The sequence below is a fragment of the Diabrotica virgifera genome, chromosome 5, assembly GCF_917563875.1.
Source record: "Diabrotica virgifera virgifera chromosome 5, PGI_DIABVI_V3a".
Classification (NCBI taxonomy): domain Eukaryota; kingdom Metazoa; phylum Arthropoda; class Insecta; order Coleoptera; family Chrysomelidae; genus Diabrotica; species Diabrotica virgifera.
This window is the reverse complement of record NC_065447.1, coordinates 45,534,162-45,560,926: the sequence shown is the minus strand read 5'-3', so window position 1 is coordinate 45,560,926 and position 26,765 is coordinate 45,534,162. Positions and strand designations below refer to the sequence as shown.

The 26,765-nt window shown below is 32.3% G+C and overlaps 1 protein-coding gene across 1 annotated transcript in view; it reads left to right on the top strand.

Moving 5' to 3' along the window:
* Positions 1 to 26,765, top strand: part of LOC114326144 (xylulose kinase) — a 154,871-nt gene that overhangs the window by 5,073 nt on the left and 123,033 nt on the right. The window contains exon 2 of the mRNA XM_028274390.2: positions 2,844 to 3,102. Coding sequence (XP_028130191.1) covers positions 2,844 to 3,102 — 259 coding nt within the window. The remainder of the gene's footprint in view (positions 1 to 2,843; positions 3,103 to 26,765) is intronic.

The following is a 26,765-nucleotide window of genomic DNA, read 5'->3' as shown; positions in this document are numbered from 1 at the left end:
TTAAATGTTCAAACAGTCAAGAGGCAGGTGGGTGGCAGCTTAAATATTGAATTTAAGTAAAAAGTAATGTTTATATTTGAAATAAACATTTTATTTCTATTTTCTGACAGCAGTAAAATGTATTTTGAATTAAATACATTACGCACAGTCTTCTTTTTGTGTCAATTAATTTAATTAAAAAATTGTTTTTGAACACCCTGTATAAATAATTATATTAATGTTTACTTTTCTGAAGAGAGAATTGAATTGCCTTTCAAATGAGCTATAGCACGACCCCTATTCTTATTGAAAAAAATCATCGATTAAGTCATCACGTCCAGACGGATGACGTCATTAGTATGATATATTTATATATGCCAAAAAATCATAAATTAAAATTAAAAATCGACCTGTTTCGGTAATTTCTAATAATGTTGTTTATTTAGCTAATAATGAATTTATGCGTTACTTTATGGACGCACTGTATACGAGTAATTATATCTGAACTTATAAATAAATCAAGATAAAAAAATATTTTATTTGTTTTTTTTTCATTTGCGTTTTTTATTTTTGTGTTATTTGTTTCTCGGGTTAGGGTCAAAAAACACATTCTTAAGTATGCTATGTTTATTGCAATTTCCACATTTCTATTCCTGTTTTTCAAGCAATAAATTGAAATACCTATAAAATACTCACAATAATATTAATTGCAATAAAAACAACATAATTTAATAGATGTCTTATAATTTAATTAGTGCCGAAATCAATGAGGATTTGTAGCGTATTAGTGTATTTCAAAGGCTAACCGATTTCAGCACTCCGTTGCCGTAGTATAGGAGCATCTATCTGTAAATATGCTAACTGGAAACCCTGCTACCATTCTTCTTCATGAGGTGCTATGTTCGTATTTAGACGTTGGCGGCCATCATGTTTACAATTTACTGAAACCTCTCTCTATCGGCTGCTGCATGATAATATAATTCTTCTACTGTGGAACTACGCCATTACCGAATATTACACAGCCATGAAAGTTTCTTTCGACCAATCCATCCGTTTCCCCTCTACTCTTTCTTCTATTAAAAGGAGAAGCAGTTGGTATTTATGTCTTCTAATTATATGGCTGAAAAATTCTGCTTTTCTCCTCTTTATGATGTTTATGAATAAACTTACTTACTCCGTGGTGTTACAACCCTTCGCGGGTTTTAGCCGACTAGACAACATGCCTCCACTCTTCTCTGTATTGAGCAAGCTCTATCCAGTTTTACACGCCCATAGCTTTCAGTTTTCAGGTCTCCTGCTATAATATCCCGCCACCCGACTCGAGGACGTCCACGTGGTCTTCTTCCAGTTGGGACTTCTGCCCATACCAGCTTTACTGTTCTTTTGACCAGACGTCCTGAATTTATTATTTTAAGAACATCTTCGTTGTAAGTGTGCGAAACCCACGATATTTTTAGAATCCATCGATAGCACCACAATTCGAGTGTCTCTAATTTGTTTAGAATTATGGTTTTTAATGCCCATGGCTCACCACCATATAATAGAATAGACCACACATAACATTTTAGGACATTGTTGCGAATATGCATCGATAGGTTTTTGTTACATAATCCTTGGGGGCGCCATTTTGTTAATAAAAAAGTAGCACACTATCTGCGGACTTTGCATACCTATATTATTAATATATAGGATCATAATATTCGATTCCGGCAATGAAATTGCCGGTAAATAACCTTTCTTTGTACTTTACTAATTAGACCAGCGTATTATAACTATTTTTTTTTCAAAATTTAATAATTATGCAAAAGAAAAACGAAAAATTTATATTTTGACGATAAAATATTAAATAGGCATCTCATCCTTATAATCTTTATAAGTTTGATCAATGTATCATGATTATTTTGGTTATTATTGCGATCGTAAATTGTTAATTAACAATTGAATTGTTGCTAAAATATTCGTTTAATTTTCACCGGCTTCTGGAATTACAATCTATACCAAGAAAGCTTTGATGTCACTAAGTTATTTAATTATTGATTAATAATTACTTACCTAAAACTTTATTAGAAAATTAGAGTTTTTGTTGGGAAACCCGCATTTTCCGAGGAAAATTTTCGTCGGAGCAAATCGGGAAAAACATCTCTATGCAGAATTTAATTGCGGTGAATTTTTATTTGGGTGTTTTTGTTGTAATGTTAAAATCTTTGGAGTTATAGAGCAATAATTGAAAAAAATACGATTTGTCGGCGCCATTTTGTTTATAAAAACAGTAGCACACTATCTGCGGACTTTGCATACCTATATTATTAATATATAGGATGTTATAATTCGATTTCAGCAATAAAATTGCTGGTAAACAACTTTTCCATGAATTTTGCTAATTAGCCCAGAGTATACGTATTGTTGTGTCTCTGATCTCATTTCCCAGCCCACCTATTTTATTTCATGAATTTCCACAAAATTGTTATTTTGTATCTAGATAGCTCACTTAGTAAGTTTCTTTACGAACCATGCTATTCAAGTTTCTGACATTCCTCGATCCTATCTCAAGGTTGGTTCCGTAACTCTAGTATTTTTCCAGCGATAAATAGTTGGTCCATCGCCCAACCACCTTTACGAAAAACCATTTCTCCCTTTCTCGTTGGCCTTGATCCTACTTTTCACTGGGGGTTGATAACCCAATCACCGGTAAGGCTACACATATGTGCTAGGTTGACCGTGTGGTTAAGGAACTTCTTGGAGGTGAAGATAGGAACTGAGTAGGAGTTGCTAGAAGTGTTATTAGGATGCAACAGCTTGTATTGTACATCACTACTCTTTTGATCTCCTTTTAGTTACTTATTACCCAATTTGCTCTGTTTTAGAATGGAGTCGATTGTCATCTCGCAAGAGATTTCGACGATGAAAAGAAAGAAAATATGCTTAACCTCCTGAACGATTTCAAATGTAAGCGTGATACTTTGCTATTGTCCAACATACGCCAAAGGTTGCGGCTTCTAGATCAAATGGAGTATGTCGAAACAACGGTACTGAAAAAAGATATCAGGGATTATCAACAAGCCAGAAAAAAGTTAGTATTTGATTTACAAACCATAGCTTCAACCCTTCCGGATCTTAGAAAATGTAAGTATTTAAATACTATTTAATATTAAAGGTATTCAGCGTTTTTCAACAATGCTCATTAAATAATTTTTATAATTCTACACCACTAGCAAATTTAAAAACAGTATTAAATTATAATTTTTGCGTATCAAATCGGAATGGGTAAGAATGAAAGAAACGAAGGATAACGAATGCATGCGGCAGAAATAAGAATGATTAGGTGGGTGAGTCTAGTGAGAAAAAGATAAAGTTAAAAATGGCACTTTTTGATGCCAAAACCACTGAGCATATGTTAAGATGGTTAGGGTACGTTTAAAAACAAAATGATAATAATTCAATTAGGGGAGTGCAATTAGAACGAAAACATGCATTGTTTCGGAAAAATTCAAACAAGCTTATATTTTTCTAAAACTTTTTTTGTTAGTTTATATACATGTTAAAGTAAAAAGTTCTACTCACAGATTTGGCCGCTAATTGTTAATTAATTAAACAAACTGGAACATGAAGTAAAAACCACTTCTATGTAAAAGGTATATTTACTAAAAATTTCAAACCTATCGGTCCATCATCTGTGAATCTAAAATCAAATAAGTAATCCCACTATTAAAATTGAAAAGATGGTTGAAATTGTGAAAGTTAAAAATGTGGTTATGATTACTTACTTGAATACTTGCAAAATAGCCCCAGAACCAAACAATGGTTGTGATTATAAATAGATCTACATTATGTTAAAATAAATTTAAAATGGCTAAACGCCGATGTTCAGGGATTAAACCTCTGGGAACATGGTGAAACTCTACCCGAGGACCCAATCAACCATCTTCGGTCAACGATGACTACTAAGTGTCAAAGCTATGTAAGGAAATGCTTGATGTGACATTGACAGTTGAGGAAGAAGGTAGTCGATTTTCAAGGAAATTTAAAAGAACAAAGTCATGATCCAAGACGAAGATATGTTAAAGATTTTAATATCTGAAAATGTCTGTTAATTAAATCTATTGTTTTTTAAAAATTAAAAGAAAATGTGTTTTACAAAATAAAAATTATTTTAACTGTAGGTAACTACAAATTAACTGTATCAAATAAAATTAACCTGATCAAAAAATTTCAATATGATAAAGTGAGCTGAATAGTAGTAATGACAGAAATAAAAATAAATAAGTGGTGATATAGAATAAGTTTTAAATTTTTTGAAAAAGGATATTATTATATCAAGAAATTTATATGTCCACAGTATGTGTATTGATGGTTGTATAGGTAGAAGGCAAATTTTTTTTTTATTTTTTATTTGGATATAGGTGAAAATTAAAAATTTTTTTAAATAAATTAGAGTTAAGATATAGTCAATCTGATAGTAGAAAGTATGATTCAGGAATGCAATTATTATGGAACAAATTTTAAAAATTGAGAAAATTCTTGTGACAAACTTTAAATAATTCGGTGACCTCCACTACCACTTCGTCTATTATAAACATTCTCAAAATCTGCCTATCTCAAGATTACTTTGTCTTCAACAACAACTTTTATCAACAACCAGATGGTTTAGCAATGGGAAGTTGCTTATCCCCTTTCTTAGCTGATGTCTTTATGGATCATTTAGAATCCAACCATATCACAAAAAATCCAGAGATATTACATTGGTTTCGTTATGTAGATGACATTTTAGTCCTCATATCTGGTAACTCCGACTCAGCTCACAACTTACTTCATAAAATCAATCAAATCCATCCTAAAATCACTTTTACCATGGAACTAGAATCTTCTAACTCCATTAACTTCCTGGACATATCTATTACCAGACTATATGACCACTTCAACTTTGGTATCTACCGTAAACCTACACAGACTGATCACGTTATCCATTCCACTTCTAACCATCCTCTCTCACATAAAATTTCTGCATTTCGTAGTTTTATACATAGATTAAACTCTATTCCTCTATCTACAACTGAATTTAACAAAGAACTGAACATCATCAAACAAATTGCAGTTAACAATGGTTATGACCCAGACATCATCCATAAACTTCAACAGAAAAGAGAACTTAAGTTACTTCAACAATCCGCTTTCTCATCACCTTCCACAACTACTCCAATTTATGCCTCCTTACCGTTTAATAACTCCAAATTATCTGAAAGAGTCAAACAAATCATTTCTAATTCTTGAGATAACATCAAAATCTCATTTAAAGTCAATAACACCCTCAATAAAAGCTTAACTAACACCAAAGACCCTATCCACTACATGAGCCGTAGTGGGGTATACAGACTCTCTTGTTCAGACTGCGATGCTACCTACATTGGTAGAACTTACAGATCTCTTTCCACCCGATCGGCAGAACACAGTAAGAGAGATACCACTTCAGCCTTTTCACACCATTTAAAAGTCAATAAACATGAACTTAAAATTCCTGATGGGGTCCAGTTGATACACAACATTCAACAAAAAAATACACTCCGTTTGGACTTATACGAGGATTTGGAAATTGTCAAAGACCTAAAGAAAAGTCCCAATTGTGTCAACTGACAAACATCCCTTAACCGCAATTTTGTCCCCATTCACCGTCAATTATTCTCATAATTCCTATTTTGCTACACCTTCCCTTTTCCTATCCTATCTGCTATCTTCTTTATCCTATTTACCCACTGTCAACTATCTTCTTCGTTCCCTTACTGGCTCCAAAACTCCTTTACACACACTAATCATTACTAACCACATGAACCCTTCTTAATCAAAACCTAATTAATTTACCGTACCTTTTTCTCACTTCTTTCATTTCTTTTCTTCATTCAGTTCAACCCTCATACCCAAATTCTCCAATCTTTCTCTTTCACTCATTTCACCTATGCTTTGACCCTACATCACACTCCTTTGCTTTTTGTCTTTGACCTTTTCCAAATATATTTTATCTCCACACCTAACATTCCATCACTTTATTTCAGTTATCACAGTTATACTCAGTCATTCTTTAATCTAATTATAACAATATTCATTCTCTTAATTTTGTTTTATTAATTCTATTTTATTCATTACACCTATTGTTTTCTATACTAATTAAATTTTAATTTTAGTTTGTATCAATTGGGCAACCTATTATCCTACAATTATTTATTTTCAATTTTACATATTCACCAGTTTGTCCCAAGAATTTTCTCAATTTTTAAAAATTGTTCCATAATAATTGCATTCCTGAATCATACTTTCTACTATCAGATTGACTATATCTTAACTCTAATTTATTTAAAATTTTTTTTAATTTTCACCTACATCCAAATAAAAAATAAAAAAAAATTTGCCTTCTACCTATACAACCATCAATACACATTCTGTGGACATATAAATTTCTTGATATAATAATATCCTTTTTCAAAAAATTTAAAACTTATTCTATATCACCACTTATTTATTTTTATTTCTGTCATTACTACTATTCAGCTCACTTTATCATATTGAAATTTTTTGATCAGGTTAATTTTATTTGATACAGTCAATTTGTAGTTACCTACAGTTAAAATAATTTTTATTTTGTAAAACACATTTTCTTTTAATTTTTAAAAAACAATAGATTTAATTAACAGACATTTTCAGATATTAAAATCTTTAACATATCTTCGTCTTGGATCATGACTTTGTTTTTTTAAATTTCCTTGAAAATCGACTACCTTCTTCCTCAACTGTCAATGTCACATCAAGCATTTCCTTACATAGCTTTGACACTTAGTAGTCATCGTTGACCGAAGATGGTTGATTGGGTCCTCGGGTAGAGTTTCACCATGTTCCCAGAGGTTTAATCCCTGAACATCGGCGTTTAGCCATTTTAAATTTATTTTAACATAATGTAGATCTATCTATAATCACAACCATTGTTTGGTTCTGGGGCTATTTTGCAAGTATTCAAGTAAGTAATCATAACCACATTTTTAACTTTCACAATTTCAACCATCTTTTCAATTTTAATAGTGGGATTACTTATTTGATTTTAGATTCACTGATGATGGACCGATAGGTTTGAAAACGTTCTGATGAACTCATTTTATTGAATCCATTGGGATTCTAAAAAAAATTTTAGTAAATATACCTTTTACATAGAAGTGGTTTTTACTTCATGTTCCAGTTTGTTTAACTATAAGGTATACAGCCAACCCAGGGAACTACCCCTTTTTTGTTTATTAATTGTTTAAACAATAACAATTGTTTTGTATAAATAATTTTAAAAATATCGTTGAATTCAACATTTTACTTTGATCAAATATGTTTCTATTTTGTTTTTGATTATGCTGAATTCGAATATGGCATTCCAATTTGAAAATTCTTATACAGAAGATCTTATACAGTATGTCTGCGTAGCTAGGAATCACATGGAAAACTTTTTTATTATCAATTTTACGAAAAAAAGTTATTCTTCATAAAATGCTCTGGATAGTCAAAAATCTAAAACTCAACCACCAGATATCAAATTTTATCAATTTTATACGAGTTATGTCAAAAATATGAATTTCGTTAAAGAGTTAAGTACCTTTATATTTCACAATATCAAAAAATGCTATTATGAAAAGTTGTTTGAAATTAAAAGCTATGTTTTTACATGAAATTACGTTATTCTAATCGAAATTTTTTTTTCAATTTTTTTCTCAAATTACGGATACTTATCATTTTATTACAGTTATGATAACTATTTTATTATCACTTTTACGAAAAAAATTTATTCTTCATAAAATACTCTCACTGGTCTAAAATCTAAGATACAACCATCAGATATTAAACTTTTTAAATTTTATACGAGGTATGTAAAAAATATGAATTTTTTGTAAGAGTTAAGTGCCTTTATTATTCACAATATTTTAATTAGAAGTATGTAATTGAAAATTAAAACAAATTTTTTAATTCCAAACAACTTTTCTTTATAACAATTTTCGATATTGTGAAATTTAACGATACTTTACTCTTGAGTGAAATTCATATTTTTTGACATACCCAGTATAAAATTCATTAAATTTAATATTTGATGATTGCATCTTAGATTATATACGATTCAGAGTATTTTATAAAGAATAACTTTTTTTCGTAAAACTGATAATAAAAAAGTTATCCAATAAGTTCCAAGTTAGGTAGACATACTGCACAAGAGCTAAAAAAATTTTTTTTTGCTGAACATTTGTTATTGTTGAAGTTTATTATTAAATGTACTTTAGGTAAGTTTTACAGAAAAAAGTTTTGATCACTTTATATAAACATTTTTTTAGCTGGTAATTTTCGGTTTTTGTATAACATTTTTGTTATCTTTTTAAATTTTCTCAAAAAGAAATAGTCTATTTTATTTCTAAAGTAAAAAAGTTCAGTGCATTTTAAAGATTATATCCTAGGCTTTAAAAGAGCACTTATAAAACTGTAATAGATCTGTTCAATCTTGAGTAATACCGTCTTAAAGTGGTGGTAATTCTATAAAACTACGAAGATTTCAAAAAAAAAAAATTGTAAGACGTCATATCACTTGAATTAAATTTTTGAAATTTTTTTTGAATAAAACATCATTTAGTGCCATGCTTGAAAGGTAAATTGTGCAAAATTGAGGGTTTTATAAGAAAAATTGTATTAGTTACACATTTTTAAAAAAAATTCATGTAAGGCTCACTTTCCGCCCCCACACCGTACTTATGCCCATACATTTTATTTCTTTTTATTATAACCATAAGATAGCTTAATTATTCTTCTTTTAGGTTCAATTTGTAAAATTTCATTTGATCCATTAGTTAAAGAATTACATTAAAATAACTCAATCGTGCACTTCGCCGTACGCTAGTTTACAGTGCGCCAATGTTTGTGAGAAGGGTGACTTTAGCGTTATAAATTAAAAATTATAGAAGATACAGATTTAATTTTAGAAAATTCTTTATATAAGGTTTTTTTTGTAAAATTTTCTGAATTTTTCAATGGTCAAGTCAGTTTTGTTCTAAAATTTATATTTTCGGAGTTATTTAAAAAAACATCAAACTTCGCAGTTCATTTGTTTAATAAAAAATGTAGCACCTACTTCTCGAGTAGAACTTTTTGATATGTTGTTTATTAAACATTTCTTAATGAAATTACAAAAAGTTCTATCTTGTTTGATTTTTTTCGAAGTGAAAATCTATATGCACTCCCCTAAATACAGTGGAACCTCGATAACTCGGATTAATCGGGACCGCGACCGATCCGGGTTATCGAAAATCCGGGTTAGCCGGAGAATATGGTAAAAATTAATAAAATACGGTAAACTTACAGATAAACTCCGTTATAATTGAAATAACATAAAATAAATATATATGCACAGTACCCATCTAAATTACGTATAGTTGTATAGAGCAGAGGTCGACAACGTTTTTAATGTAAAGAGTGAAATACTAAATTAAAAATTCATGGCGGGCGCCAACTATTTTTTGACCTAACAAATATATAAATATAAACGTATAAAAATATACGTTTTGAATTTCTTGTCTAAATTAAAAATAGTTTAAGGGCGCACTAAAATTCATTGAAGGGCGCAGTGGCGCCCGCGGGCGCCGCCTTGCCAACCTCTGGTATAGAGTATAGGGTATTGTTCATTTCTTGGTAAAAAACTCAGTCAGTTTCGGTTGTGTCAATTTCATCTGCGGGTTGTGTGCTGTGAGATCCCGCAGTCGCAGTCTCTTCAACATAAGTAGTTCAGCCTGAGAGAGTCTCATTTTTAGCTTTATTAGCTTTGCACCGATTGTCTAAACTGTCTTTTGTTATCATTTTAAAACAAAATTCTTCGATGCAATATGATGCTGCAATTGTTTTTAAAGATTCGCCTTTATCAATCCTACCCAATGCTTCTTAGACCAGGGCGCATCTGTAAAAATAGTACATTTGGACGTTGAGAGGTGACTCAAATTTTTTTGCAGAAATTGCTTGAAAATAACTCAAATAATAATATTTGAGTTATCCTCCCTCTCAAAAAGGTCCGGAACATTGTTTAAATAATCAAAATGTCAAAAAATAAAGGAAAAATTCGATTTTTTTCTTGGTTTTTTGATTATAACTTTAAAAGTATTCATTTCCGAGAAAAGTTGTACTGACATAAAAGTTGCGTAATTAAATTTCCTACAATATAAAATTGGTTAGAAATTTAAAAAATAGTCACCCTTGTTGCAAAATAGCAATAATTGCGAAAAAAACATACAAAAACAAGTATTCGCATTTTACGTTTTTCAACCACTTATGCTACACTTAGGACCTTCATATTTCACCCAGAAGAACTTTATGATACAGTTAAACAATACTGTAAATTCCATTAAGATCGGTTTAATAGATTTTGCAAAATAAATTTTGCAATCCAGCTTTCGCAAAAAAATTCATTTTTTCAAAATGTTACAGGACTGACAATAAAGCAGGTAACAAGTTGAATTTTTTTTTGCATATAGAAGTGTACTGTACCTTTCATTTGAAATTTGCAAAATTAAAATAAATTAACTACCACGGCGTCAGGATTTTTTTTAAATAAACATTAATTATTGGTGCTACGCGCAGGACAGCGGATAGTTTGCTCTGATTGGGCATTCCAATGACCTTTGATAATGATTGATACATTTTAATTCTTATTACATTTCGATATAAATAAATAAATTTGTTTATTGCAAAATAAAAACGCATACTCTATCCTTTGAAATAACACTTTTTTTAGCAAAAACTTTCTTTGTTCATATATTTTAACTTAGACAATAAAAGTTTATTATTTTTATACATATGAAATTGTTTAAACAAAATTTCACAAACAATAATAAAATTAGTTTGATTTTTGTGGAATTAAAATATTAAAATATAACAAAATATAGAGTAAGAAAATAATATATTAGATAAAGATTGGAAGAAATTTTGGTGGAAATCAACTGTGTGAATCGAACACCGCTGTCCTGCGCGTAGCACCAAAAATTAATGTTTATTTAAAAAATTTCCTGACGCCGGTGGTAATTAATCGATTTTAATTTTGCACATTGCAAAAGAAAGCTACAGTACACTTCTATAAGTAAAAAAAAAATTCAACTTCCTATCTGCTTTATTTTCAGTCCTGCAACATTTTAAAAAAATGAATTTTTTTTGCGAAAGCTGGATTGAAAAATTTATTTTGCAAAATCTATTAAACCAATCTTAATGAAATTTATAGTGTTTATTTACTATATCATAAAGTTTTTATAGAAAAAAATATGAAGGTCCTATGTGTAGCATAAATAGTTTAAAAACGTAAAATGCGAATACTTGTTTTTGTATGTTTTTTTTTCGCAATTATTGCTATTTTGCAACAAGGGTGACTATTTTTTAAATTTTTAACGAATTCTATATTGTAAGAAATTTAATTACGCAACTTGTATGCCAGTACAACTTTTCTCATAAATGAATAGTTTTTAAGTTATCATCAAAAAACCAATAAAAAAATCGCATTTTCCTTCATATTTTGACATTTTGATTATTTAAACAATGTTCCGGGCCATTTTGAGTGGGAGGATAACTCAAATATTATTATTTGAGTTATTTTCAAGCAATTTCTGCAAAAAAATTTGAGTCACCTCTCAACGTCCATCTCAAAACAGATGCGCCCTGGACTATCTAGTTTCTTTTCCATTGTCACTACATTTTTACGTTTTGTTGCCATTACGTAGACAAAAAAACACGCAAACACAAACCTATCTGAAGCGCGATTTCAGATCGAAAGCGAACAATACGACTATACTATAGTATTTTTACTACAAAAACGTTATTACGTAGGTCAAAATTTTTGACGTAAGAGAACTGTCAAAACATTAGAATGTGACTTTTCATTATTGCCATGTTTATAATAATCATGGCAATAATGAAAAGTCACATTCTAATGTTTTGACAGTTCTCTTACGTCAAAAATTTTGACCTACGTAAAACGTTTTTGTAGTAAAAATACTATACACACAATACCGTCACAATTGGAACGATGTTATGTTATTTAAGAACATATTTAAGAACAGTGGAGACTAAGACCATTGTTTAAAAAAGAATTTGTTACATAGTCTTTTAGCATTTTTTAAACAATGCTAAGACAGTTTGAATTAAATAAAGAAATACAGGTGCCTGTTGTTTCCGATAATTCGACACAATGAACGTCGCTCTGCCGCCGTGTGTCATCAGTCATTTTTTCTATCGTATAGTTCAAATTACACAAACACACGTTATCTCTCAAATATTATATACATTTTTATTGTTGAATTGCTGGTCTGATGAAAGTCGGTCCGGGTTAGGCGGACTTCCGGGTTATCGGGGGCCGACTTATCGGGGTTCCACTGTATGAAGAATAAGTATTAAGTTCCTGAACGTGAGCCTGAACGTGATGCTGAGCGTGAGCCTTCGAGACCACATAACAAACTAACAGATCAGGCAAAGATCAGGAGTTCAAGACGCCACCGAAAGAATCACGACGCTTAAGTGGAACTGGGCAGGACACTTAGTTAGAACACAAGATGGGCGGTGGACAAGACGAATCATTGAATGGAGGCCCCGAAAATATAAAAGAAGCCGAGGACGACCACCGACTAGATGGACCGACGACATAAAAAGAGTAGCAGGAAACTGGCTAAAAGCGGCCCAGTGTAGAGAGTACTGGAAAGAACTGAGGGAGGCCTATGTCCAGCAGTCGACACGATTGGCTGATTGATGATGATGATGAAGTTCCTGAGAGGAGTAAGAAAGAAAACCACGGAAGAGCCGGTGGCAGTTAAAAAGGCATCTTTGTGAAGGAGATTAGATTAATCTTGACATGACTCAACATAGAAACATAAAGAAATGCAATAAGTGAAATAGAATCTACACTCACTGGCACAAAATTCCGCCACCCAAAATTTTTGATTAAGTTTGACAATCTATAACTATATTATTTGTACCTACTCCGATTTTCAAGATTATTACATCAGTTTGTAGGTATGTACCTATGTACATGTATTGACGTCGTTAGTTATTATTCCAGTAACAAAATTTTTTTGCTTAGATGGCATTATACGGGGGTGAATGGAAGCGTTGTATATTCTCCTAACTTTAAAAAATTGTATGGAAAAATTAGAGGGCTGATTTTGTTTCATACTTCTATTGTATTATCCTGGAGGTACCACTAAGGTTTTGTTTTTTGAATTATCCAAATATTTCTTTTTTGTAAAAGTGGTAAATAAAAACACTGCTTTGAAGGTTTTTTTAATTAAAAATATCAAACGCACTGAAATTAACAAAATAAAACAAAATTAACAACAAAACAAAACAAATCAATAGCGGGTATGTCCACCTCTTGCAGCAACGACTGCTAGCCATCTCTTTGGCATCGAATAAAGATGCGTTATCTTTGCCTGGGGAATAGCCCGATATTCCTCTACCAGGACCATAACCGTACCAAATTTTCTGGATGCCTAGGATGACGGCGAATAGCTTTTTTTAATTCATCTCATAAATGCTCAATCAATAGGACTGAGATCTGGGCTGCATCCGGGCCATCCTAATCTTATCAATCCAACCTCTATTTTATGAGTCAATCAGTGTTTTTATTTACAAAAAATGGTACGGCTCTTACAAGAAAAGAGATATTCGGATGATTCAAAAACAAAATTTTAGTGATGCCTCCGGGATAATATGACAGGACTATGAAACAAAATCAGCTCTTCCTAGAATTTTTAAAATTAGGAGAAAATACAACGCTTCCATTCATCCCTGTATAATTCCATGCAACCAAATTTTTTGTGTTATCGGAATAATACCAAATAATACCAAACGATATCAATACATGTTTACATGTACCTACCTACAAACTGGTGTAAGAATCTTGAAAATCGGAGCAAAAATAATAAAGTTATAAATTGTCAAATCAAAAATTTTGGGTGGCGGAATTTTGTGCCGTTGAGTGTATATAGAGATAAAGGCAAAGATAACGAAGATGATAATTAGTTTACTGGAATATTTTCCCTTTGATATTTTCTTATCTTTATTTATATAACTGACGGTTGTTATATAAAACGGTTGTTTATGAGCAGAATGTGATCAAATTTTTATAGAAATATATCCTATATAACTTGTAAAAGCATATTTTTTATTATTTACTAATTAATTTTAATAAAAAAGTATTTTTTCAAAATTCATACATACCGACATATTTTTATTCGAACAATTCGAACGTCAAAACGTTCTCCTCAGTATATGCAACCAACATTACGATCGCGTATTATTAAATTATCGAATTTTATAATTTGTTACATGAAAATACCATTCGATTCTTGTGAATCAAGTACGACAGTTAGTGTTAATTTTTGTATATAATAAATTTAATAGATTTTGATCAAAAATAAAAAGTAAATATCTTGGTCTGTAAATATCTTGCGAGTAAATATGGTCTGTCAGTTTGCTTTTGTAGATACGTGACGTGGACACGTGGGCAGTCCGATAAGTAGGTACTTAGCGTACAAAAGAAAAAGGAAAATTTTGGAAAAGTGGCAATTTATTTCTCTACATAGACTCCTTTTAGCTCGATACACTTGACCCAGCGATGCTCCAACTTCTTTAACTCGTCTGAAAAATACCTTTTCTCAAGGTCTGCAAAATAGGCTTCCGTGGCGGCGATGACCTCCTCATTCGACTTAAATTTCTGCCCAGCGAGCGTCTTTTTCAAGTTTGGAAACAAATAGTAGTCGCACGGGGCCAAATCTGGAGAATACGGTGGATGGGGCAACAGTTCGTAGCCCAATTCGACCAATTTGGACATGGCGACGGCGGAAGTGTGAGCCGGTGCGTTGTCATGGTGGAAGAGCACTTTTTTCTTTGCCAAATGGGGTCGTTTTTTCTTCAATTCGGCGTCGAATCGGCCCAATAATTTGGCATAATAGGGCCCTGTGATCGTTTTGCCCTTCTCCAAGTAGTCGATGTAGATCACACCTTGCGAATCCCAGAAAATGCTGGCCATCACCTTTCCGGCCGATTGGACAGTCTTCGCCTTCTTCGGAGCACGTTCGCCGGGTGCGGTCCACTCGTTCGACTGTTCCTTGGTTTCTGGTGTATACCAGTGAATCCACGTTTCGTCAACGGTTATGAAACGACGTAAAAATTCCTTTGGATCACACTTAAATAGCGTCAAACACTGCTCTGAAATGGTCTCACGGTTGCGCTTATTGTTTGAAGTGAGCAATCGCGGCATCCATCGCGCCGACAGCTTTCTTATGCCCAAAATTTCTTGCAGGATATGACTTACGGGGTCTTTTGAGATGCCTACTATGTCAGCTGTCTGGCGCGCCTTCAGTCGGCTGTCTGCCAATAAAAGATCGTGAATTTTTGTCACGTTATTCTCCGTGGTAGCTATTTTCGGGGCACCTACGCGTGGCTCATTAAAAAACGACGTCCGTCCACGTTGTTGAAACTCATTAAACCAATTTTTGACAATTGCCATCGAAGGAGAAGAGTCACCGTACACAGCATCCAAGCGCTCTTTGATTTCTTTGCCTGATTTCCCTTCCAAAAGCAAGAATCGAATCACCGAGCGATATTGCTCTTGTTCCATTTTATTAAAATCCGCGAAGACTCTGACTTTCACATCAATACTATAATTTAGATTTGGCTGAAATTTTGACATTAGCCGTCTACGAGAACGCATTAAATGACAGTACACTTCATTTGCGATAGTGGCGCCCTCGGGCGGAGAGGCTAAGTACTTATCGGACTGCCCTAGTATACCTATCTACAAATTTAAATCGCGATAAAACACTGGTATGCTGGTATTAAACAAAATTTTCTTTAAAACATTTTATGTCTTCCGGTTTCGGATCTCTCGTCTATTACATCTTCATCTACTCTTCTGCTTTCGAATCTGCCGCCTTTCTTTTTCCAGCTAGTTTCCACTCTATAATTTATTTGGATATTATAATATAATATCTGGGATTTGTTATGCACGACTCTGTGCATGTAGTGAATTATTAATTGGTTGTTTTTGATTTCATCCGTTATTGTATCTTCTTTTTCACGTGCCGTATTAGAATTAACTAACATTGGCGACCACCATTGCGAATGCTTCTAGATCTTTTCCAATATAAAATAATTGTCCTGCATTTGATATCTGAGTCCATTCGCGAGTTTTTTTTAAACAGGAAACTTGTTGTTTTTCTACACCTCTACGGCCTCTATTTTGCCTTTAAAGAACAGTTGTAGTATTCTATATCGATTTTCCCTCACTATATATCCCAGAAAAGACATTTTCCGCTGTTAACAGTCTTTAGGTGTCAGTTCTCTGTCTTAATTGTTGACCCTCCTTAGTACTTCTTCATTAGTTTTTGGGTGTCGAAGATATCTTCAGCGTCCGTCTATGAATCCACATTTTCAATACTTCAATTCTGTTAATGGTCTATACTTTCAGTGTCCATACTTCTGCACCATACAATAGTACAGACCAAACATGGCACTTAACCATTCTTTGTCGTCAATGGCGACGCGTGACTTTTTCTAAAGTGTTACCAACACCAAATATAAAAAAATATTATTTAAAAAAAATATTTTGAACCTCCCAAATATAAGTTTTTGTTTTCAATGCTTTGGGATAAAATTAAAAAAATCACTCTTCCCAAATTATATGTATGTAATTATGTATATGTAACAGGTATAAAAATAAATAATAAACAAACTAAACATATTATTCTACCATAAAATTAACATAAAAAATGAACAAGTAGGAAAAAGAACAGATTTTGAAAACTATTGTTTATATTTTAATTCTTCCATTTTCAATAATATCATTTTTTTCTTTAAAATAATATATAAAAAAATATACAAGTAGAATGACTTTTCAAGTAGTTGATCGATTACGCAATACGTAGCAACACTCTTCCATGTTTAAATGCACGCACACTGTAATCTGTAATAGGTACTAAACCAACGTTACCAATCTTCAAAATGGTTACAATACTGATATGCACAGCGTGCCCGCGCGCCGTCTCTAGACCCGTCGCTCCTTCAAAATTTTCAGAGCTAGCCCCGAGCGATAGCGAGGTTTCTCCTACGTACCGTTACCAGTGCAAGTATTGGTAACAGCATAAATATGATAACGTGCCATGGATTCACATATCTCGCCAATATTTTCGTGCGTCTAGTTGGCTATTTACTGAATTAGGTACTATTAACAAGTATTTCTGTTGGTAAAAAATATAAATTGAATTATTTCGTAGTAGTCATAAAATATTTATTTGCAAGATTTGTAACTGTTACCAATGGTAACAGTGGTTACATGGACGCTTCGCCACTGTTTGTCGTAATTCTAAACTGAGATGATTGTTGTATCGAAATATTCATAAAAGTAGCAAATCATTGTTATTCTGCGTTTATTTCTATGTCTGGATCTAGTTGGTTCATTATGACAGTTCCCAAATATGACATTTTGTGAACTTTTTCAACTTGGACTCCATTTAATTGAAGCTCTGCATTTGGATGTAGGTTAGGACTAAAGACTAAAAGTTTTGATATGATTGAGTTTCTTTTAATTCCCATCTCCTCTCCTACTCCGTTGTAGCAGTTTTAATCCAATACAAATTTTTAATGACTCGAATATCTTTGTCATCTCTTCCTATATTTTTTTTAATAGCGGAAATAATGTTCTGGTATAGGGATACAGCTAAATGACGATTCAACACTATACACACTACATTTTGCTGAAGATTAGGTGGTGATTGTCTAGGATAGAGATGATCTAATAATCTATTAATGACAAACCAGTTGTTTCGAGTATAAAAAAATTGAACCTATACGACTATAGAGAATACCAAATATATACAGGGTGAGGCAGATAACTGGCCTATTAGAAATATCTCGAGAACTAAAGGCAACAGAATCATGAAAATTGGAATACAGGGGTTTTGAAGGATGATCTATTAAATGAAAATATTTTCATCTCTTTGCAACTTCCGGTTATACCGGAAGTTGCTTATAACTTCGTTTTTTTTAAATGGGACACCCTGTATATTTTTACATTTTTCGATTCCCTTCGATGTCTTCTTTCTTAAAATATAAGGATTTGTAATGTTATACAGGGTATTTTAAAAGATAATTACGTTTTTTTATTAATTTCGTAGCAATATTCACACCCTGTAGAATTGTAATAGTTTGACAACTAAAACTCTACTTACGTTCAAATGATTTTTAATATAGTCTACTATTGTTGAGAATCATTAGTATAGCTAAATTTTTAATTTTAGTATACAGGGTTGGTCGAAACTCGGAATGAGTATTTTCTGAGTTTTCTTAAATGGAACACCCTGTATTTTAGTATTGTAATGAAATGATATTTTATGGTACTTTTTTATTTCTTAAGCATTCCCTATACCTAACTGCTTTAATTTGTGCTTAATTGTTAGTCGCACCAACAATCTTAACTACGTAGGTATTTTGATAGCTAAACCATTATTGGTAATTTTAAGGATCAGTCTGGATTAATATGTATTTATTTCTGAAAAATGATTTGTAATTGAATATTTTCACGGCCAACCTAATAAAATTTTACGTATTTTTGTTGCAATTAATGTTTAGCTTGAATCACCAATAACTCACAAATTAAAACAGTTAGGTATAGGGAATACTTATAAAATAAAAAAGTACTATGAAATATCATTTCATTACAATACTAAAATACAGGGTGTTATATTTAAGAAAACTCAGAAAATATTCATTCCGAGTTTCGACCAACGCTGTATACTAAAATTTCAAAATTAGCTATACTAATGATTATTTTTGCACGATTGATCATTTTTGACTGTTTACCGTGACAGATTTTACGTCAGTAGGTGATATTTACTAGCAACTCGACGGTAAGTAATCCAACTCGACGGTAAGTACTCCAACTCGACGGTAATTCACTTACCGTCGAGTTAAAAAATCTCTTAATTTTAATTTATTTTTTGAAAGAATAAAGAAAACTAACGAATTATTTATTAATATTGAAACTTATGGTACAGTTTGTTAAATTATTTAATGAAATCCCACTTGTTTGGGCTGTGGTTTCACTTCTAACAGAAACTCCTGCAGAATCGCATACATTAGTAGTATTACTAGTATTTCACAATATTTTTTCGGCAAAATCTATTTTATTTTGAAAAGAATCTTCTACATAGCTTTCTGCCACTGTCGATGAACGCCAACCTCCACGACGCTTTAATCCGAGGACATCAACACCTTTATTAGCCAAAAGCGTTGCTGATGTCCTCCTGAACGAATAGCCAGTATAGTTCTCGGGATTAGGCAAATTTAAGAATTTGGCAATTTGAGAAGGCCAGCCCCCGATTGTCCCTTTCCCTATTACTTGAGCACAACATTTTTCTTTGGCGTATCTTAAGAACAAATTATTTGATTTTACTTGTAATGGACGAAGTTTTATATACTTTTGCAAAATTTCTAAATATGGAATTTTATCGTCTGGTTTATTAACGACTGTAAAAGTACGCTGGATGTTCGTTTTTGTATTGGGTACTTTTACAATCATTAAACCATCGGTTTGTTGGATGTCATTCATAGTAATATTATATAATTCTTCTTTTCTACAGGCACCAGATATTCCCAACATCATTGCGACCTACAAATTATGAAAAAATCTTCATTAGAGTATTTCTTTTACCTAAACTAGCTTATATTACCTTGTGAACTAGAAATTCTTCATCCGGTGCTTCCATCAGAAATTTTCCAAATTGCTCCCGTGTAAAAATGCTCGCTTTCTTAGGCCTATAGCCAACATTTTTTCTCTTCAAATACGCGATCAAAGTTGAAAACTTGTAAATATCAATGCCATCATAAAGAAAAACGGTGGATTTAATCATTGAATATTCTGCCCAGAGGCTTCCAGGAGCTTTCAACTGCATATGTCTTTGAACGAAATATGCCAATAGAGTCTTTTCTTCGATTCTTAAATTCTTGCCTTCGCACCATTTTTTAAAACTTTGGTAGGTATTTTGATAACGGATTTTGGATTTTTCGGGAATAATTGCGGAACACCCTTCTTCCCAAGCCCGTTCAATTTCTTCAAATTCACTTTCGCTCATATTTTAATTTATAATAATCAAAATTGTACTTAAAATTATTGACAACTAAATAAAAACTCAATTCTCCATTGTTGTTATGCACCTTAGTTACTACCTAACAACCAAAGTATCTATCTTGATAAAATGAATGAAACTTGTCAATATGACGAAAATGTTTAATTTTATAATTTATAATGGTATGAATCGTGCAAAAAACGTTATAAGCATGTAGAACGTTAAGGGTAACCGATCTTAGACAATAATCTCAGTCGTCGCTCCGCTCCTCCTCCAAACAATTGTCTTCGATCGGTATAAAACCCTTACCGTTCTCCATACTTAATATACTATAACAATAATAGACTATATTAAAAATCACTTGAACGTAAACAGAGTTTTGAATGTCAAACTATTACAATTCTACAGGGTGTGAATGTTGCTACGAAATTAATAAAAAAACGTAAATATCTTTTAAAATACCCTGTATAATATTACAAAATCTCATATTTTAAGAAAGAAGATATTAAAATATACAGGGTATCCCATTTAAAAAAACCAAGTTATAAGCAACTTCCGGTATAACCGGAAAATATTCCGGTTAAAAAACCAAAAGATGAAAATAGATGAAAAAAGATGAAAATCTTTTCATTTAATAGATCATCCCTCAAAACCCCTTTATTCTAATTTTCATGATTCTGTTGCCTTTAGTTCTCGAGATATTTCTAATAGGCCAGTTATCTGCCTCACCCTATATATGTATAGGAGGACAGAAAAATGAGTTACAATTAGAGGATGATATGGTTACTGAGCCAAGCTCTGATTATGTATACCTTGGAACGAGAATCCAACAAAGTGGAACGGCAAAATTCGAAATAGAGGCAAGAATTATGAAAGGAAAGAAAGTAATGGGAGCTTTAAACTCACTACTTTGGTCAAAAAAACATATCAAAAGGAAAGAAAACACAGCTATATAATAGCATCTTTAAAAGCGTGCTACTGTATGGATGTGAAACCTGACAACTGAATAAGCGAACAGAACAGAAGTTGTTCACACTGGAAATGGACTTCTGGCGAAGATCGGCCTGCATCTCTAGAGAGAGTCTCACACATAACGAATGAGCGAATACGAGATATGAATAGAAAAACAAACATAACAGAAGAAATAAAAAAAAAACAACTTTGTTGGTATGGCCATGTACAAAGAATGAAGGAACATCGACTCCCAAAGCTGATAATGGAATGGCAACACCCGGAAAAAAGAAAATACTAGGAACCGGAAGGCGCAGGACGCTATAAACCGGTGTTATATACATATATAGATAAGTTAAATAAAGATGTATGGTTTGTTCAACAGTAAATGGTTTGAATTCAATTAGTGCGGTCGTAAATATTATTAAATTTATCTGACCTGGCCAATTGTTAAGACCCACCCGGAGCGATAAGCCACCGAGGTAGACAGAGTTGGTCTTTTGCAATTAACACTGACTAGACGGTACTCCCATAATAAAGCCTAAAATAAATTTTACCTGAAACCGGGCCTTTTATACTATTATCGGTTAATCCGGGCTGTTTATAGTGGTAACTAATTGAACTTAACCATTTACTGTTTAACATACCATAAAAATTTGTATTTAAATCAAAAGGGCAAGTTTGGAAAACAATTAATACCTACATATTGAGGAGTTCGAGCGAAAACCCGATAACTAACAAAACCATTGTTTAGAGATAATCGCGATTAAAGATTTTAGGAAGTTTGTAGAAGATTTAAAATCGTCACAGGAAGTTTTATCAAATTTTTGTTATAGCCAAATTGCAGAGAATTTAATATTTAGTTAGAATGATTTATTTTAAGTTTAATTTATAAAAACGTATTTACAAAAAAAAAGAAAAAGTGATATTTATCGGGTTTTACCTCGTTGAATGAGTATAACATTTGACATTATTTATAAAAAAATTAAAAATTCATAGTACAACTCTCAAATTTTATTTGTATGTCGGTTCGCTAAACTCCAGACACAACTGGCTAGTGATTTTAGTAGGTATTTTTTTTTGTTTTTGGCCAAATTTGTCAAAATTGGCAAAATTACTAATTATTTAGTAATTATTAACTATGTATTTAGTAATTATTTTTTTGCCAATTTTACCAAATTGGCAAAATTACTTTTGGATAAAATCACTAGCCATTTGTGTCTGAGTTTAGCGAACGGCCATATGTTTTGTTTAAAAATATAAGAGGTATTTGTGTTTGTACAGTCAAATTAATTTGGATAAAATCCAATGGAAATCTTTGTTTGTTTTACTGTTGCTTCACATTTTGCAACGGCTGAATTTCTTAATCGGCGTAAGATCATACAATCTACTTTATTGGCTTCTTCATCTCGAGTACTTACTAGAGAATACCACTCGATGAATTGTTGCATTTGTGATGCAGCTTTTCTAGTTTTTTTACGTAAATTCCAAGTCTATGTCAGCTTCTCAATCTATTTCATCCGCCTCTGTTGCCATTTCATCGATCATCTGTAAGCAATCGATAGCTGCTTGCCTCCTTATCACAAATTAACGATTCGTTTGACTTTCGCAATGCTCAAATAAAATGAATTGATGACTTAATTTTTGCTTACGTAGGCAATACAACTTATGTACGGACCCTGACGGTTAACAGAGGTGACGGTTAATGGAGAGATGGATAATCGAGGTTCTACTGTATATTATTCCAATAAAAATAAATTAATCTTCATTCTTTTTAAAAAATTAAAAGGTAAAATGTGTCTTCTTCCGATTCTTCTCACATCAATACGTCTTGAATTCGATCTACGCCATAATTACCGGTTTTTAAATTTGTTATTCAAGCATGCACCTCTTCTGGAAAATATTTTCTTGGCATATCTTTATTAAATCCGTTTTCTTTGCTTCACTTATTGGAAAGGTACTTTTATACAACTTTGATAAATTGCCCGGAGGTGGTAAGTCTGTGGTTGCTTTTTGGGATGAAATTTGTTTTAGCCTTTTAGGGCGTAGAGTAGGAGTTTTTGTTAATTCAAATCAATATCTTTTGATATTTTTATTAACTGGTTACCGTTTTCCGCTATTGTCTTCTTTAGAATATCATCCAGTAGAATCACTGTTAGCTACAGCATTTATTACATCATCTGAGAATATATACAGTGTTTCTTAAAAAACTTTTGACACACTGGAATTCATTCATGGTAAGTTAGTGGAAAGAAACATTTCTTACTAAATGTTCGTTCCTTTCTTTGAGAAGTTTTAGGGACAAGTGTAGTCCTAATTAGTTTGACAGTTATATTGTACAAAATAAAAATTTTTCTAGAATAGACTACTACTACTAGACTCCAGTAATTTCTACAGAGTTTCAATAGTCTTCAGACAACTTTTCAGTACACTTAAATTTAAATTTACTACAATTGATTTGCTGTGGTACCTTGGAAGCTCTGAGTTTGTTTTTCATTATAAATATGGGCCCCATTCTAACCGCTTTTTTTGTTTTCGTAATATCCAATTGTCAATTTACGCCATCTTTTACTGGGTTTTCGCAGGAAAAAAGTGTGCTGAAATTTAATAAAATATCATAGTCTAATATCCTTTATCGGATTTTCGCATGAATATATTTTGTCAAAATGAACAATTTTGTGATCTTCATCTCCGATAAAATTAATTATCAGTTTTTAACTTGGAAATATTTCTAATAAAATTAGTAACTTTACACAAGAAAAAGAAGATAAATGATTCTACCGGATTCTCATATTATAAATATGTTTACAACAAAGTATTTTTATCAGTAAAGTTACATATCGGGTTAGTGTTACTTAAAAATAAGAGTTGACGATTTTTACCACGTTTGGTTTTTATTAGTTATTGTGCATAAAAATGTTAATATCAAATAATAACATTTACCAGTGGTAGGAGACTTGTTTTTACTACAGCAGAAATAAAAATACCAGATTTCATAATTTTGGTATTTATCGGGTTTTCGCTCGAATCCCTCGAATTATAACAAAGATAAAGCAAATAACTCAAATTAAAAATAAGACCACACTGCAGATACGCATAGAAAAGTTAGGAAACAATAAAAAAAATATAAATTCGAAGTTTTAGACATCAGCTGAAAAAACATTAAGAAAAAAAAGCAACATTATAATACGGTTGTAATGTTTAGTAAACTGTATAGACCCCCCTTTGGCATCATCATTATTCTACGACTTTAAAAAAGCCCTCGTTACTAACAGGAAAACACGAGATATTTTTCAAAACGGGGAATATTATTCTACTTATAAGACAACATACATGATTTAATGTTTGCGATTTTCTTTTACACAAAACTTGGATGTGTAGTTTTAACGAGAATCATTGGTAAATAAATGATGTTGACTAGCTGAGCTGAAAACAACGATAAGCTATTTCCGTCAGGATCGGCTTTAACATTACCATTATGGAGTGTTAGGCATTTAGAAACCTCAAGTATCTACATATTATAGTTTGTTTGGAAATATAATAAACGTGGTTTAACTAACTTTAATTTAATTCTTTCTTCTTAGGCTTTTTCCCATTATGAGTTCGCTGTTTTCGTCCTCCACAGCTCTCTATTCTCCTAGTCACATTCTATGACGTATCTATATTGGCATTTCCTATGTAAGTTTCACATCTCATAGCAGATCTTACTCTCCGTTTTCTTCCCGGCGGGGCCCAATCCAATATTCTTTTCGGCCATCTGACCTTTTTTGTACATGCTCGTATCACACTTGGGTTTTCCAACTTTTTTGTAATTGAGTTCCATTCGGCTCCGTATTTCTCCGGTTTTTATTCTATTCTCTCTGGTGATTTGTAGTCATGTTCATAAAGTCCAGTTTACCTGTTTGTATTTTATTTCATACTGTTGTTGTCACTGGTCATACTTCCGCTCCATACAGAGGGTAATATTCAGCACTATGCTTTGCAAAAACCTTTTTTTTTTATTTTTTTTTTGGTTGGAGTGTTGTTCTATATTATTCCATGGAGTGCTTTCGTGGCTTGTCTTCCCCGTACTATTTTTATTTCTATATTTTTACCCCATCTGCGGTTGAGTGGTAAGAGCGCCTACTTTTGGATCGAAAGGTCCGAATGGTCGTGAGTTCGAATCTCACCAGGGTCAGAAATTTTTCGTTTATTATAAATTAATAAGGTAAGTGGACCAAATAAGGCCCACTTAATGTTTGTTAGTTGTTTTTTGATAAATAAAATCACGATATATATCTGAAAACCACAGAGAAGATAAATCACATATTTAAATTTAATATGAGATTGTTAAATTTTGTCAAATGTTTTATGAGTTGTTACTTTTTAGTCTTTAAAAAATGGTTGCTTCTGGGCCTAATTAGGAACACCATGTTCTTAATAAGGCCCACTTCATGTTCTTAATAAGGCCCACTTTTTAAATGTGACAATTATGCCTGGTTGCACCAACAGATCTTCAGCTCCAGTCTAGCCCAGTTCAGCTTATGTCGCATTGACGTTCCACGTCTTAAGCTTAAGGTCTATTGGTGCAACTATACATTAATCAAACTAAACAAAGGTGACATGTAGGACATTTATTTTGTAAAAAATAATAGGTACTTAAAATAATTATTGCAAACAGTCTGGACATATGAAAACTAAGTCTTTATCATCTGCTGAAAGTCCTACACACTCTTCATGAATATATCGTTTGCAGCTGTCACAAAGTCTCATATCCTTAACGACATCCTCATTGTAGACGAAACAATACCAACTATCTTTTCGTTCTTCTTTGTTTTTTGAGGTTTCAAGTGAGCAGTGTTTATTTTTCTCTTCTCCTTTTTTTAGTTGTTTTTTGACTATTTTTCCGTTTGCCAAGTTTTTTTCTTTTCTTGATTGGTTTTTAGGGTCATTTAAACCAGCTTCATCAAACAATGATTTTGTGACTTCCTGTGCTCGATAGTTCAGGGATTTCTTTCTAGCACCTTTGCGTTTTCCAGTTTCCAATTCTGGTGTTAGTAACACTGCGTTGAAACTTACTGACATTTCGTTTTCTTCTTCTGAGCTGTCGTGTACTGAAAATTCATTGCCAGAACCGTCAGAACTCTCAGAGCTATCTTGCGTATTTTCTCCTTTAGAGCTTTTATTTTCTTTTTTCTGTCTGGAGTGGAGCTGCCAATACGATTATTCGTTGCGGAAGTCGAAGCTGATGGAATAGTAGAATCTTCTGAGTCTAATTTATTTTCTGTTATTTCTGATGGGCAAAAAGCTATGTCAGGAATGACACTTGGATCATACGGGTATATTCCCGTAGCACGAAAACCTGAAATAACATTTGATGCTGCAGTTGCTTTTGGTCATACTTTTGAGAAAATTGTGCCAAACGAAAATTTATTGATCGTTCGATCTGGTTTATTTGTCCAGTAGGTGATAACTTCGTCGTCCCAGTAAGATTCGAAGGCTTTAAATACCGCCTTGTCCATAGGTTGCAGTTCATGTGTGCAATTACTTGGCAGGCAAAAAAGCGTAATTTCATGCGACTCGGCTTCATCAACAATACCTGCATCCAAATGGACGATGCTCCATCAAAAATAAGCAGTACTCTTCCTATTGGCTTGTACTTAGCAAAATGTTGTACCCACTTAATGAAAACTGGCGTAGTCA